The sequence below is a fragment of the Aethalodelphis obliquidens genome, unplaced genomic scaffold (assembly GCF_003676395.1).
Source record: "Aethalodelphis obliquidens isolate GAN/ISIS:26980383/991018 unplaced genomic scaffold, ASM367639v1 scaffold56, whole genome shotgun sequence".
In the NCBI taxonomy this organism is placed as follows: domain Eukaryota; kingdom Metazoa; phylum Chordata; class Mammalia; order Artiodactyla; family Delphinidae; genus Aethalodelphis; species Aethalodelphis obliquidens.
In genome coordinates, this window is record NW_020838000.1 from 8959804 (window position 1) to 8974008 (window position 14205).

A 14205-nucleotide genomic window follows, 5' to 3' on the forward strand; every position below is an offset into this window, starting at 1 on the left:
AGTCAGTATTAAATATGTTGGAGCTGCCACAGAATTCAGGGGAAGGGGAGAATGGCACAGGGAGATCTGAAAACTGTTATAAATGTTCCGTGATCAAACCAATGCGACAGTAATGTGGGAACTGAGAAATAGATCAGTGGAACAAGCTAAGAACAGGTTCAGTTGTAAACGAGAGCTTCATATAAGATAGGACGTTTTCTTTCAATGGGAAAAGGATATTGACGTGCTGTATTTGGCTTTCTATCTAAAAAAGATTAAATTATACCATTATTGGGAGAAGAAATTCCAGATGGAGTAAAAATATCATTATAAAAACTAAAATTACATAAAAATTCTGGAAAAAAACATTTAGGAGAACTTTTTTTTTATAATCTCAGGGTAGGAAAGGTCTTCCCAAGCAAGACAGGCTATTCAGGTCAGATATAAAGTGCAAAGACCAAAAACAAACCAAAAAGGAGACTGGGAGAAAATAAATCTCAATCAGTATATCAGGAGTTTTTGGAAGCAAATAACAGAAAATTCCATTCAGAATGACTTACAGTCTAAGGACGTTATTAACACACTTTGCAGGAAGTCTGGGGGCAGAATGTTTCCACAGCATTTGTTAGTTCAGTACCTCAGGCTCTTCACCAGTGATCCAGGTTTATTTCTCTTTTTCTCTTCTCCTCTTCTCATTGTGTTGGCTTTTGTCATCAAGCCTGTCTCCTCAGCGTGCCCTCTTCTCTTGCAAATATTTGGAAATATCTCACAGTAAAAGATTTGATGATAACAGATCAAGTCAGAATAAAATTATCCCAAGTTATACATTTGTTTCCTCTTTTTCTTTTGAGAAAGAAAAATCTAGATTCAGGAAATCTTATAATAATGGAAGCAAGTTCCATGGACAAGGAACCAAAACATCGTAACTGCACCATCCACCGTTTGTGAGGCACGCAGCCCACTGCGTTTGTGAGGAAGCCTATAAACAGATCAGACTCTTGATCACTTAGACAAAGTCTATCAATTACTGAATAGGAAAGTATTATTAATTTACTCTTGTGGATCACTTTCTAAGATTTAAATTACTCCCTGTTAATGTTAAAAATTCTATAGATTCTTTACATAGGAATAATCCCGTGCTGTAAAAGGACTGAATATTTTAGCCAGATCAAATTTAAGAAAAAACCTTAAGTTTCATCACAAGCTGCTAAAGCTATTATTTTGTACTAGGTGACACCCCGTTTAACATCGACCATATTGTTAATAGTTATGGGATTTTATTGAATTAATGAGACTGTTATCATGTAGTAGAATGTCTTGCTGAGTTAATTGAAACTGCAGAGATTATATAAATGGTATTAATGAACTTTGACTGCCTGATGCCTCAGCTTTAATAAAGACTGCTTGGTGGGCTAAATGAACACAGGCAGATAAAAGAACACGTTCAATTTTGTGAGCCTACAGGCTGTTGATGAGGAAAACTTTGTTACCTTTCTTTTCAACTGGCATGAGTTTGGAGTGCAGTGACTACTAAGGATCCAGCAGGGAAAAAGGCTGTAAGCAAGCAGAAACGCTAATGGTGTGGATGGACGCAAAATACACATCTTGGGAACGAAGAAGTGTACCGACAATACATTCTTTTTCATTATGCTTTGTCAGATTTACAGCATATTGAATTTATGATCATTCTTTCCAGATAGTTCCCTTTTCCTTTAAAGATGTCTGTTTGCTTGCCACTTGTAATTATTAATCAGGTTTTTACTAGTCTAGAATTGAGAGTAAAACAAGTAATCTCTTACAAGTCTATTCGAGAAAAATATCCCTAGTTTGGTTGGAAGTCAACACTGAATGTGTAAAAGATTGTCTTAATGGTATTCAGGGGACTCTTAATTTCCATTATACAAAAAGCACTTATTTATTGATGGGAAATATTGAAATATAATTCAGGATGATTCTTTTCCATTTCTCATCTTATCGTAGTTCAGCTTTTACCCTTGTGTTGATAAGTGAAATATCTACCCCTCACTATATTGAGTGGAAGCTATTTCATTCATTCAGTCACTATGCAGTGAGCACCTTGTATGTGCCGAGCCTGTAGGAGGAGCTGGGTTTGTCTGTGTATGTATGTACATACGTATACATATATGTATCACTTGTCCCAGTTTATAACCTACAGTACTTCTGTGCTCATTTTATTATTGTGTGTCTTGCTGTTTAGACTGCAGGCTCCGTGATGGTCAGGAGTTTGCCCACTCCATTCACTTTTGTGTTACCAGCACGTCATAGGTAGTTAATAGATAATTTTTGGAATAAATGCAGGTGAATGATGCATGAGCAAAATCTGGAGAAAGGAGTGTCACAGAAACTAGAGGGAAGAGAATGTTCAGGGAAGGTGAGAAGATACATTTAGGCAAGAACCTTTTCGTATTAAAGCAGCCTTAATTAGTTAGAAAGCATACTGCAGGGAAGAATTCTATTCAGAAGATCTCTGCCGCCACCACCATCACCACCAACACCCAAAGCCTAGTAAGAAACCTAATAAAAACTATGCAGTTCCACATATTTTTGGATTGGAAGATCTGGCGTTCTTAAAGAAGTCTGTTTTCTTCAAGTTAATTTTAATGCAATGGCAATAAAAATTGCAGTATTTTGTTTAGCATTTTATGTAACTAAATTACATTTTCATTTGGATGAAAAGATGTTAGAATAGGCAAGATAATTTTGAGAAAAAGAATAGAAAATATGGGGAAATGGAGTATTTTACAGCCCAAGACATTACAGTAGTAAAGTTCCTGTTGAGAGTATATAAACCAATGGAGCACCAGTAAAAACTCAGCAAACATGAGAACTAAATATTCAGCTTATGAAAAGATGACATTTCAGAACCCTTGGGGGAAGACGGGTTATTCAGTAAATGGTGATTATTCAGTAAGTTAGTGTAACACTTTGGGAAAGAAAAATACATATTATTCTTCAGGGCAAAATTAAATACCAGGTGGGTAAAGAATTAGCTGTAAAAAAGGAACCTGTATATTTCATCTAATCTCAACATGAGGAAGGTCTTTTTGCCGTAAAAGCAAAATAAGAAATCATGGAAGATGATTTATTGATTTGACTGTTTTAAAGTATACAGCTTTACTGTGACATAATCAAAATTAAAAGGCAAGTTATAAACATGGGAAGGCGTTTGTAACAAAAATAACTAAGGGTTAATTTCCTGAATTGCTGAAGAACTATTACAAATCATCAGGAGAAGGGAGACTCTTCATTAGGAGAAAATGGGCAATTCATTAAATAAAAATGACCACTGAAATGTTTGTCTTCAACCTCACTAGCATTTAAATAAGTTAAAACAACTATTTGACTGTAGAATTTGACAGGATTTTTAAAAAACACTACAAATAAAGATGAGGGTATGTGAAATGGCGATTTTTATGCCCTAAAGTGAGGGAATTATTTCTAAAGGGCAGGTTAATTGTATATATCAAATGTCTTATTAGCTCATTTACCCAGAAATTTTACTTCTTGGGACTTTATCCTAAGGAAATTATCAGAAATAAGTAAAAAAGATTACCGCAAAGATATCTATCACAGTTTTAATTTTTCTTCCTTTTCTCTTTTGGCCTTCCTTCCCTTCCTTCCTGCCTTCCCTCCTTCCTTTTTTTTTTTTTTGTTTTTGTTTTTGTTTTAGATATTCTGTAGTTCTGTGCAGTAAGTAACTATTAACTTTCATGATTAAAATTATGTCACTTGGTCTTTGGAATAATTTGAGATTATTTTAGAAGAATAAACCCCTCATAATGATTTTAAAGCACATTAGCAACACTTAATTCCATTCTTTATGGGTGTGTACCAAGTTCTTCTAAGGAATAGTCTTTTCAAGATTTGTTTAGCAGGAGACGGTCACCTAAAAAGATTGAAGTGATGTGTGGTAATTTGTCCCAAATCACAAGTAAATTGTCAATGGATCATAAATAATTTTGTAAAAAGTGTAATTAAGTCCTTCTCATTCAAGGCTAGTGATAACTTATAAATGAACTCTGACAGAGTTTCCTTTTGTATTACTTTATGATAGTAACTAGCGTCCTACGAACAGCACAGAGCTGCCAGACCGTGCAGAGGTCCGTGTGGCTGTCTTTCCATCACAGGAGATTTTCTCTAATCCCATCGGCAAAAACTCTCTCTTCTCTCGGCTTCAGTATTTTATTGTTATTTCCTGTAGAAGCGGGGTTTTGTCTTCTTTTTTTGTAAAAGATCATCGTAGGCAAAAGGAAAATAGTGACACACTTTAAGAGGCAGAAAATAGTACAATCCATTTTTAACTTGCGAAAATATGTTTTTGATGCCTAAGTAGGGAAAAAAATCTCAGCTAACAAGGCGGGTCACTGATGTGGAATATCTTATTTCCTCACAAGAATGGATAAATAATGGATTTTTATAATACTCCTTTGAAAGGCAACTTAGTAACCAATATACCTTTTTGTTTCTATGCCTATGTATGTAATCCACAGGTAAACACGATATAAGGAAAAAAAAAGTTGTATTGGTGAAATCACTAAATGAATTGAAAAGTAAACTTATCGTTGAAGTAGACAGGAAAGAAAATTATGGCCATCTTGGCTTAAACATGTTGAAAATCGTACTTTAAAAGCTTCGTTTTCTCTCATACCTGCTAAAGGTTGTTTCTTTTATTATCCAGCATTTCCAGCTAGCTGACTTCAGCTCTTCCTAAATCTACAGACATCCTAATTTTGAGCCATTATATAATGAAAACATTGGATGTAATTTCCTTAGGTCTACAGTTCTTAGTTGCCCTTCTTACTGCAGATCTTTACACTGTAGCATATGATTATAATTTGCATAAATGAAATTCATATTTATGAGTACACATCCTGAAGCAACTGACAGGTGCAAGGTTGTCTACCATGCCGATTTATTGTTTGTTGTGTCATTTAAAAGAGAACTGCTCTCCATGTTTTAAAGAAGAATACCTGCTGTGGTAGAATTGGAGTCAAGTTCTAAAACTAAATAAAAGCTCACTTTGTAGGTTTTTATGTTTATGCTCTTCTGTATAATACGAAAATGCCTGGGGCGGGGATCAGCTGCAGAGGCTTTTAGCTGAGCCCGTCTGTCCACCAGTGGAGTCCGGACATGCCCCCGTCCCTTTCTCTGGCTCTATTTCAGGGCATGCACGAGCTGTTGGCTCCAATGGTCTTCACCCTCCACTGTGACCACCAAGCCTTTCTTCATGCCAGTGAGTCTGCGCAGCCAAGGCAAGTTTGTATATGAGCTCCATCTATTTTGTCAGCCCTGCTGTAATCCTTTTTTAACCTCAACACCTTTTCTATTGAAGGTATTTTGTAAATTGTGAACATTTGGTTGTGTTTCATGTGGCTGATGATTAATTCCGCTTAATAACTGTAATCCCATTTCAGCTATGGGGCAAACTTGGAATTCTAAATATCTTTGCAAGTCTTAGAGCTGTACCAAAGGAAGACATGTAACTGATGGATCAAGAAGAGGAAATTTTTGTTGTAATGGCAAAGTGCTGATGATTGTTAATATTCATACGTTCTATCCTCCAGTGGCCCATTCTTTCACAGTAAGCTGTAAGAGAACCTTATGTGTGAGATATTTTGTCCTCACCAGACTCAGTTCAGTTCATAAATAGAACAGTCCCCCAAAGAACCCCAGTATAAAGAAACAAAATGACTTCTCATGTTTTTGAGATACAATTACTGAAGTTATTTGCTGAGATAATAAATTAGTGTATCTTGTATTTAACTTAGGCCGATTGTTAGAACTTATTTTCTAACTTAAGATACCCTAACTAGATGGGCCAGAGAGGCAGCCGGGAAGCATCTTGGGACTGGAGAGCTGAGGGATTATAAAACTTCCTCAGGAATATTCCACAGGCTAGCCTCTCTCTGTGCCGAAAACAATGGATTAACATATAATATTTCATGTGTTTATCTATATGATCTTTATTCATCAAATGTAGCCATCCATTTTGCTGAACATATATTAGGGCATTTGTCAAATCAACTTTTGTTTACTATATTGTAGATTAGTATCTTCTAGTTCCTTTGAGTTTTTCTAATTATACTAAATTTATTGGATCTGACTATAGTAACCATATCTTAGTTGCTGTTGCCTCAGTTATTCTGAAGTACGATAAGGTTGCAGTTAGTATTGGGATCCTGTTTTCATGCCAGTTTTATCTTTTTAAAAACACATATGCAGAATATACTCCATAGGAAAGTATACACGATTGCAAATTGCTTTTTTAAAAAATAGCTTTTAAATGAGTTCTACATGCTTCTTTAACTGTTTCAATCCTTTATAAAGTAAAAGCAGCACGAAAATAGATTTGGAAGAGGTGCTGTCACTGATTAATTGATGTTAAAACATAATAAAAATAGAAGCCATTGAAAGAAAATAAATTACTCTTTTAATATGGGATATTTGACCAGTAACTATATATTTTTTTGTTTCGTTTTGGACAAGTGATAGACTGTGGAATAATCAGTTGATTCTAGATCAGGCACATTCAAGGAATGTATTGTCACATTCAGTTTTGTTATTTGGAATAATTAGATAGTTGCCTCATTGTGGTACAGACAGGCAGCTGATTTGTTTTTGATCTTTATAGAAAGAAATGATTTCGTTTGTTAATGGAGTTGCTCTTTTTATTGAAAAAAGGCTAACTCTTTTTCATTTACACACTATATGAAAGTTGGCTTATGAGTATAGAATAAGGCAACCTCTGCATCTCCTTCAATTAAAAAATTACACATTCTGATTGATTGTATCGCTTTTTTAAGTGAGGAAATGAAAACTCTCTTGAACCCTGAGTATCTGGAACATGATGCCTAGTAAGTACAAAAACTTTCTGTTTTTATTTTTTTACGCCATTTTTACTTTAATGAAGATTTAACATAGGCGTTATGTTATTTTTCTAATTTTTAGTGCAATGTTCTCACAACTTATGGAAACTGCTGAACCTTGGTTTTCTACTTTTGAGCATGATGGTCAAAAGGTAAATCTTACAGTACAGATCTTTTCAATATATTTGAGGGAACAAATGATTTTAGTAACAACATATAATCAGAATAAAAGCCATTATTATCACTATAAAAAAATGAAAATATGAAGATACCTGTGGAGTAAGTTTGAACTGGGGGTCTAAATCATATCTCTAATTGTTGACAGATTTACCAAGGTAAGATAAAAATTTTCATATAAATAAATAGAAACTTTCTTTTATATGTGCATGTATTTTGCATGCAACATAATTTCATAAAAACTATTATAAACTTTGAATGAAAAGAGTATTTATCTACTTGATCTGTGCTGCCCTGGTGAGTTGATAGGCACGGAAGTGTGTAGATAAACTCTGTGTCGAATAGGTTGTTTTGCTTTTACTAATGCATCACTAAATTGAATTTATATGTTTAGCATCAATACCATTTATCCTTACTCTCTCTTACCCTTATTCTTTTTATTTTCCTAATAATTTTTATTGGAATATAGTTGATTTACAATGTTGTGTTAGTTTCAGGTGTACAGCAAAGTGAATCAGTTACACGTATACATATATCCACTCTTTTTTAGATTCTTTTCCCATATAGGCCGTTACAGAGTATTGAGTAGAGTTCCCTGTGCTATGCAGTAGGTCCTTATTAGTTATCTATTTCATGTATAGTAATGTGATTTTGTCGATCCCAGTCTCCCAATTTATCCCTACCCCCCCACACCTCCTGTAACCATAAGTTTGTTTTCTACATCTGTAACTCTATTTCTGTTTTGTAGATAAATTCATTTGTACCCTTTTTTAAGATTCTGCGTATAAATGATATCATATGATATTTTTCTTTCTTTCTCTTACTTCACTCATATGACAATGTCTAGGTCCAGTTTCATTCTTTTTATGGCTGAGTAATATTCCATTGTGTATATGTACACATCTTTATCCACTCCTCTGTTGATGGACATTTAGGTTGCTTCCATGTCCTGGCTTTTGTAAATAGTGTTGCTGTGAACATTAGGGTGCATGTGTCTTTTTGAATTAGAGTTTTCTCTGGATATATGCACAGGATTGGGATTGCTGGATCCCATGGTAATTCTATTTTTAGTTTTTTAAGGAACCTTCATACCATTCTCCGTAGTGGCAATACCAATTTACATTCCCACCAACAGGGTAGGAGGGTTCCCTCTTACCCTTATTCTTTAACTGTAATTTTTATTGTGAAATAGTTAACATACCGTAACATTCACCTTTTTAAAGTGTACAATTTATTGGGTTTTAGTATATTCACAAGGTTGTGCAAATGTCCCCACTATCTAATTTCAAAGCATTTTCAACACCCTAAAAGGAAATCCTTTTAGTCCCATTAGCAGTCACTCCCCATTTCCCCCTCCCTAGAGCCTTGGGCATCACTAATCTACTTTCTGTTCCTTTGGACTTGCCTGTTCTGGACATTTCATATAAATGGAATCATACAATATGTGACCTTTTGTGACTGACTTTTTTCACTTAGCATGATGTTTTCACTGTTCATTCATGTTGTGGCATGTGTCAGTACTTCATCCCTTTTCAGGGCTAAATAATGTTTCATTGCATAGATATATGCCACGTTTTGTTTTTCCATACCTCAGTTGGTGACATTTGGGTTCTTTTCACTTTTTGACTATTAAGAATGATGTTGCGGGCTTCCCTGGTGGCGCAGTGGTTGAGAGTCCACCTGCCGATGCAGGGGACACGGGTTCGTGCCCCGGTCCGGGAAGATCCCACATGCGGAGGAGCGCTTAGGCCCGTGAGCCATGGCCGCTGAGCCTGCGCGTCCAGAGCCTGTGCTCCGCAACGGGAGAGTCCACAACAGTGAGAGGCCTGCGTACCGCAAAACAAAACAAAAGAAAACAAAAACAAACAAACAAACAAAAAAGAATAATGTTGCTAGGAACATTTGTATACAAACTTTTATGTGAACATATGTTTTCAGTTCTCTTGGCATATCTCTAGGAGTGGTATTGCCGAATTAACTGTCATTTTAAACAACCATATATGCTAACTTAGAGATCATTTATTGGAAAAATTGCAAATTATTCTGGCAAGGGCTGTTGTTAAGAGTTTTTGGTATATTATTTTCTATATGACTAATTTATTTTATGTTAGTATAATTGAATGAGTTCTAGTTAGAAACCACGTATTACTCAGTCCCTTCACTCCGTCTCTTAGCAAATGAGATGGATAACTAATGCTTTTTATGCCTTTGGTCGAGGTCAGGGCGAACTACTGCCTGCAGGCCCATTTGGCCTGCCATCTGTTTTTGTGAGGCTTGTGAGTTAAAAATGGCTTTTACATTATTAAATGGTTGAAAAAAATATCAAAAGAGGAATAGTATTTGGTGACGTGAAGATTATATAGAATGCAAATTTCCATGTCCATAAAAAAAGTTTGGTGGGGATACAGCCATGCCTACTTGTTTACTTACTGTCTTCGGCTGCTTTCTCATTACAAAGGCAGAGCTGGGTGGTTGCAGCACAGACTGTATGACCTGGAAGGTCTCAAATGTTTACCATCTGGCTCTTTCCAGGGAAAGTTTGTCTACCCCGAGCTTAGGTGATAAAGTCTTACTCCGGCTGTATATCACCATGCTCCATTCCGTAAGGGTTGTTACAAGGGAAGTTTGCTGTAAGCATGTGTGATGAACAGTAGCTCTATATTCTCAGCAGGTGATCTGATGGAGTCATAGACTTATGTGAACATCAGATTTTGAGCAGAGTTTTTGAAGACATTTAATTAACAGACCTCATGATCATTTTACGCAGTGGTCATTTTGTATTTTATAACTGATTCACAGCATCTGAGAAACTGAATGGTAAAAATGAGAGGGCTGCCAGTTTTTACTTTTACTTATTCATATTGCTTTCACTGAATCATGTCATGAGAATGGTAAGACAACACAAAGACATTTATTTTATCAAAGAACACATAGATGTGACCTCTGAGAATTTATATTAATTATTTGTGTGTATCAGTGCATAATATATTCCTAAAAAGCATATCTAGTGAATCCCTTTTTCATCCTCCCTTTTTGTTCTTTTTCATGATTCGATCATCTTTTTAAAAAGAAGTTCGAGAAACTAATGCATCACCCATCGTGCAGGTCTTCTAGTTTGCCAGAAAATTCAGTCATATCACTGTGCATGTTGGCTAGTTTAGCGATGTACATTTTATAGTAAGACTTTCTTGATGAAGGAAGCAGTGTGTTGGTTTACATAATGGTGTGAAATCATTATCTTGCTGCATTGCTCAGTCTGTGGCCTGGCAATGATCTGTAGAACACACTTTGCGTACCACTAATAAGTGGTTAGAAAAGTTTTCTAGTTTTATCGGTAGTTGTGGCTGTCTCATTTGATCATATATGTTATATGCAAGTAGCATTCTTTATAATAAGAAATCCTGAAGATAAGGAAGTGTTTTACATTTACTCTATCTTCACTGTTTTTGATTTTTTACTGTTAGATAAGCTGTGTGCTGTTTAGCATTAAGTGATCAGAAACATTACTTTCAAGTTTTTTAAGTTTAAGAGATTTTACTATAAAGTATTCTGAGCTCAGGGGAAATCCTTTTAAGTTAAAGCATCCTATTATTTGAAGAGAGTACTAGATGTTACAAAATCAGAAAAAGGTGTTTTGGATGTACTATTTTTATAATAAATGAGCACAATATAGAGGTTTCCCTTTCTCCTGTCTATACAAATTAACAACAATGAATTGAGCCCTAAAGATTAATATGGTCTTATGTCCTTTGGACCTAAATACTCTAGGGCAGACACTGTAGGAAGTCCAAAGGACTGCTTTTCTTTTTTAAGACTTGAAATGATCCTGGACAGACAGATGGAGCCCCTTCTCCCTGGACTGACACAGGACCCTCCCCTCCTCTCTTCTGTGCTTTCTACCAGCCTGATTAGTCACAGCTCTCACGCAGAATTCAGAGCTTTTTTTCTGTGTAGTTCTTCCCTCCAAATGATGAGGGCAAGAGCTTACCTTTTTTATCTTTATGCCCCTAATTGCAGTCCAGTGACAAAAAGATGTTATTCCTTTCAGAGATCTCACAGTTTAGGAGGAAGACAAGTAGAAATACATACTGTGGGAGCGGAGAAGAGGATAATGAACTAGACCTGGCACTTGAGCCAAATCTTAAAATACACATGGGGGCTCCTCAGTGGGGAGGGGATATTTCAGGTAAAAGAATGGCATCCCCAGTATCTCTGGAAGCACAGTGAGAACAGAACTAGATGATGGAAAGCCTTGCCGACCTGGCTAAAGAATTCAAATTGTTTCGTTTTGTTTTTCCCAGAGTGAAAATAATGGGGAGCTATTAAAAATGTCTAAGGAGGGACTTCCCTGGTGGTCCAGTGGTTAATACTCCGCACTCCCACTGCAGGGGGCACGGGTTCAGTCCCTGGTCGGTTGGGGAACTAAGCGTGCTGTGTGGCATGGCCCAAAAAAAAAAAAAAAGTGTCTAAGGAGGGCAATCTGGCATAATCTAATACCTGCTTTAGATAGATCACCAGGCATTTTGGAAGATGGATTTAAAGCAGACTAAATTGGGGGGGGGGCAGCAAGACGAGGAGCAAAGGAATGATTAGGGCCCCAAGTCAGGGTGTTGGCGCCGAAGAAGAGACATATACAAGAGTCCCCTGAGTGGTTCTGAGGAGCTACAATTGGCAAACCAGGTGTTCGTATTGGAGGATGGGTTGAGGTAGGCATGGGAGAGGATGAACATGTTTTTGAGCGGAAGGTGATGAGCTCAGTTGCAGGCCTGCTGAATTCGAGACCCTTCGGCAATCCAACATTCTTCGCCGACATTTGAGCGTGTGGGAAGCACTCCAGAGTTCTAGGTTACGAATACAGATTAGGAAGTCTTTGGAGAATGGGTTTTGGTTGAAGCACTGTGAATGACTGAGCTCACTCAGGGAACTGCATGTAAGTAGAGATTAAACTGAGACCAGAACTGTGTGAAAAAGCAGCATGTGTGAAACAGAAACAAGAATTTGAACTAGAGTAGACTGAGGATGAGTGACAGGCAGATAATCATGAGAGAAGATGCTATAAATCCCAGTATTGGAGAGAGGTAGAAACTGGGAACTGTACGTCAGAAGAAAGGTCAACCATGATATATTAGGGTATATCATCAGACTTGAGGGGGCAATTGACGTTTACATGAAAGCATTACAAGGAGTTACAGATCTTTCTTAATATTGGGTGGCAGGAATGGAAGTTGTACTGCCCACATAGATTTTTTTTTTTTAAGTCAGCTACATTTTTGGTCTGAAGAATTTAAAAATCTTTCTACCGAGCTATTTAAATTGATCAAAGGAAAGTTAGAGGATGTCTTCTTTTCTAGTACTGGTTTGCTTTATTTCTTGACTTTTTTATAGTTTTGAGAGCTCAAAGTAAGACAGTTTTTTTTTTTTTTTTTTTTTTTTGCGGTACACGGGCCTCTCACCGCTGTGGCCTCTCCCGCTGCGGAGCACAGGCTCCGGACGCGCAGGCTCAGCGGCCATGGCTCACGGGCCCAGCCACTCCGCGGCACGTGGGATCCTCCCGGACCGGGGCAGGAACCCGTGTCCCCTGCATCGGCAGGCAGACTCTCAACCGCTGCGCCACCAGGGAAGGCCAGGACAGTTTTCAATTACTTTTTTTCATGTTTAACTTTTATGCCACAAGAAATATATTTTCCTCAGAGTGTGCCATTTAGGAACTATGGCTGCTGCTGAGACAAACTGGCCATGGACAGATAGACTAGTGGCCACCACTACCTCTAGCCAAAATTATCTTATAAGACTTAATGTCACCAGATAAAGTGGTCGAGGGAATACAAGTAGAAAATTTTTAGAAGATATTTCAAGGCCTTTATGGGCACAGTCATCTATGTGACGATCAGTTTATGATCCCACATTTTAAGCTTTTTTCCTGCGTTGGTTAAAGTAGTTGTTGGTTCTTCTCTAAACTTCCATTGATAAATACGTTCAAGAATGATGTCCATGTATTTGTTAACTTCTCATTGAAATAAGACATGTTCCATTTTTCCTGTGTTTAGGGGAAAGAAACCCTGATGACTCCTATCCCCTTTGCTAGACCGCAGGATTTGGGGCCAACAGTTGCTATTGTTACTAAAGTCAACCAGATCCAGGATCATCTACTAAAGAAGCATGATATTGAGCTTTACATGCACCTGAACAGACTAGAAATTGCACCACAGATATATGGGTTGTAAGTATTCACGTTTAAATTTCAGCAACACCTAATTATGATTTATGGTGGTTTCTATATGTTTCAGATTCATAGAAGTAAGAGTAAGAGCTATGCCGGCTACATTACATTTCATATCTCCTTTTGTGTTCTGTGTGCCAGACTCTGTGCTCATTGCTTTCATATGTCCTGTTTCATCTAACGTTACCCCTTTGTTACAGAGGAAGAAACTGAGGTTTACAATAAACTTACACATATTGAACAGTGAAGTCATAATTCAAATCCAGGCAGAATTGGCTCTATAATCTGCAGAGCCAGTGTAAAATAAAAATGAATGGCCCTTTAAAAAAAAATTAGTGGGAATTTCAAGATGGCAACAGCAGATCATTAAACCAAGCATTCTGAGAAGTGCGGGGTCACACTGATTGTACACAGTGAAGCCAGCCCGGAACCCAAACTATCCTGTAAGATATTCATGTTCTTTCCATTTTATAGTGTGCTTATCTGCTCTACCCTCAGAAGTGCATTTCTAAAAGTAAGATAAATGTCCCTCACAGTGAAAATAATATATTAATCATCTTCAGCCAGATGACTTCTGTAACATGCTATAGCAGAATATGGGGCCAGTTACCCTTAGGTGTGTGTGTGTGTGTGTGTGTGTTTGTGTGTGTTGTGTGTTTGTATGCATTCAGTGGCTTATAACATAAGTAGGCAAATTAGAAAGATAGCAACTTTAATAAATATGAATTAGTGTGTAGTGCTACAGACAACAAAAGGATCCTTTAAATAGAAACAATATGACATTTATGTCTGGTGCTGGGCAGTTCCCTGGTAGATGTTTCCTGCAAATCCCATCTGTCAACTAGATAGAACGTGGAAAATTGAGAAGGAGTTACTGAGATATACATAGTAGATGCTCAATGAATATGAATTCATATTTCTGCTCTCCTGTTTTCATGGTGC

The 14205-nt window shown here is 37.0% G+C and overlaps 1 protein-coding gene across 6 annotated transcripts in view; it reads left to right on the forward strand.

Moving 5' to 3' along the window:
- The window catches only part of TBC1D5 (TBC1 domain family member 5), a 540677-nt gene that overhangs the window by 321061 nt on the left and 205411 nt on the right, over positions 1-14205 (forward strand). For 5 of the 6 annotated variants that reach the window (XM_027086554.1, XM_027086555.1, XM_027086553.1 and 2 more), the window contains 4 exons: positions 5164-5252; positions 6804-6854; positions 6949-7018; positions 13091-13263. In XM_027086554.1, the coding sequence (XP_026942355.1) occupies positions 5164-5252; positions 6804-6854; positions 6949-7018; positions 13091-13263 (383 nt within the window). The remainder of the gene's footprint in view (positions 1-5163; positions 5253-6803; positions 6855-6948; positions 7019-13090; positions 13264-14205) is intronic. The other variant, XM_027086556.1, reaches the window with a different exon arrangement.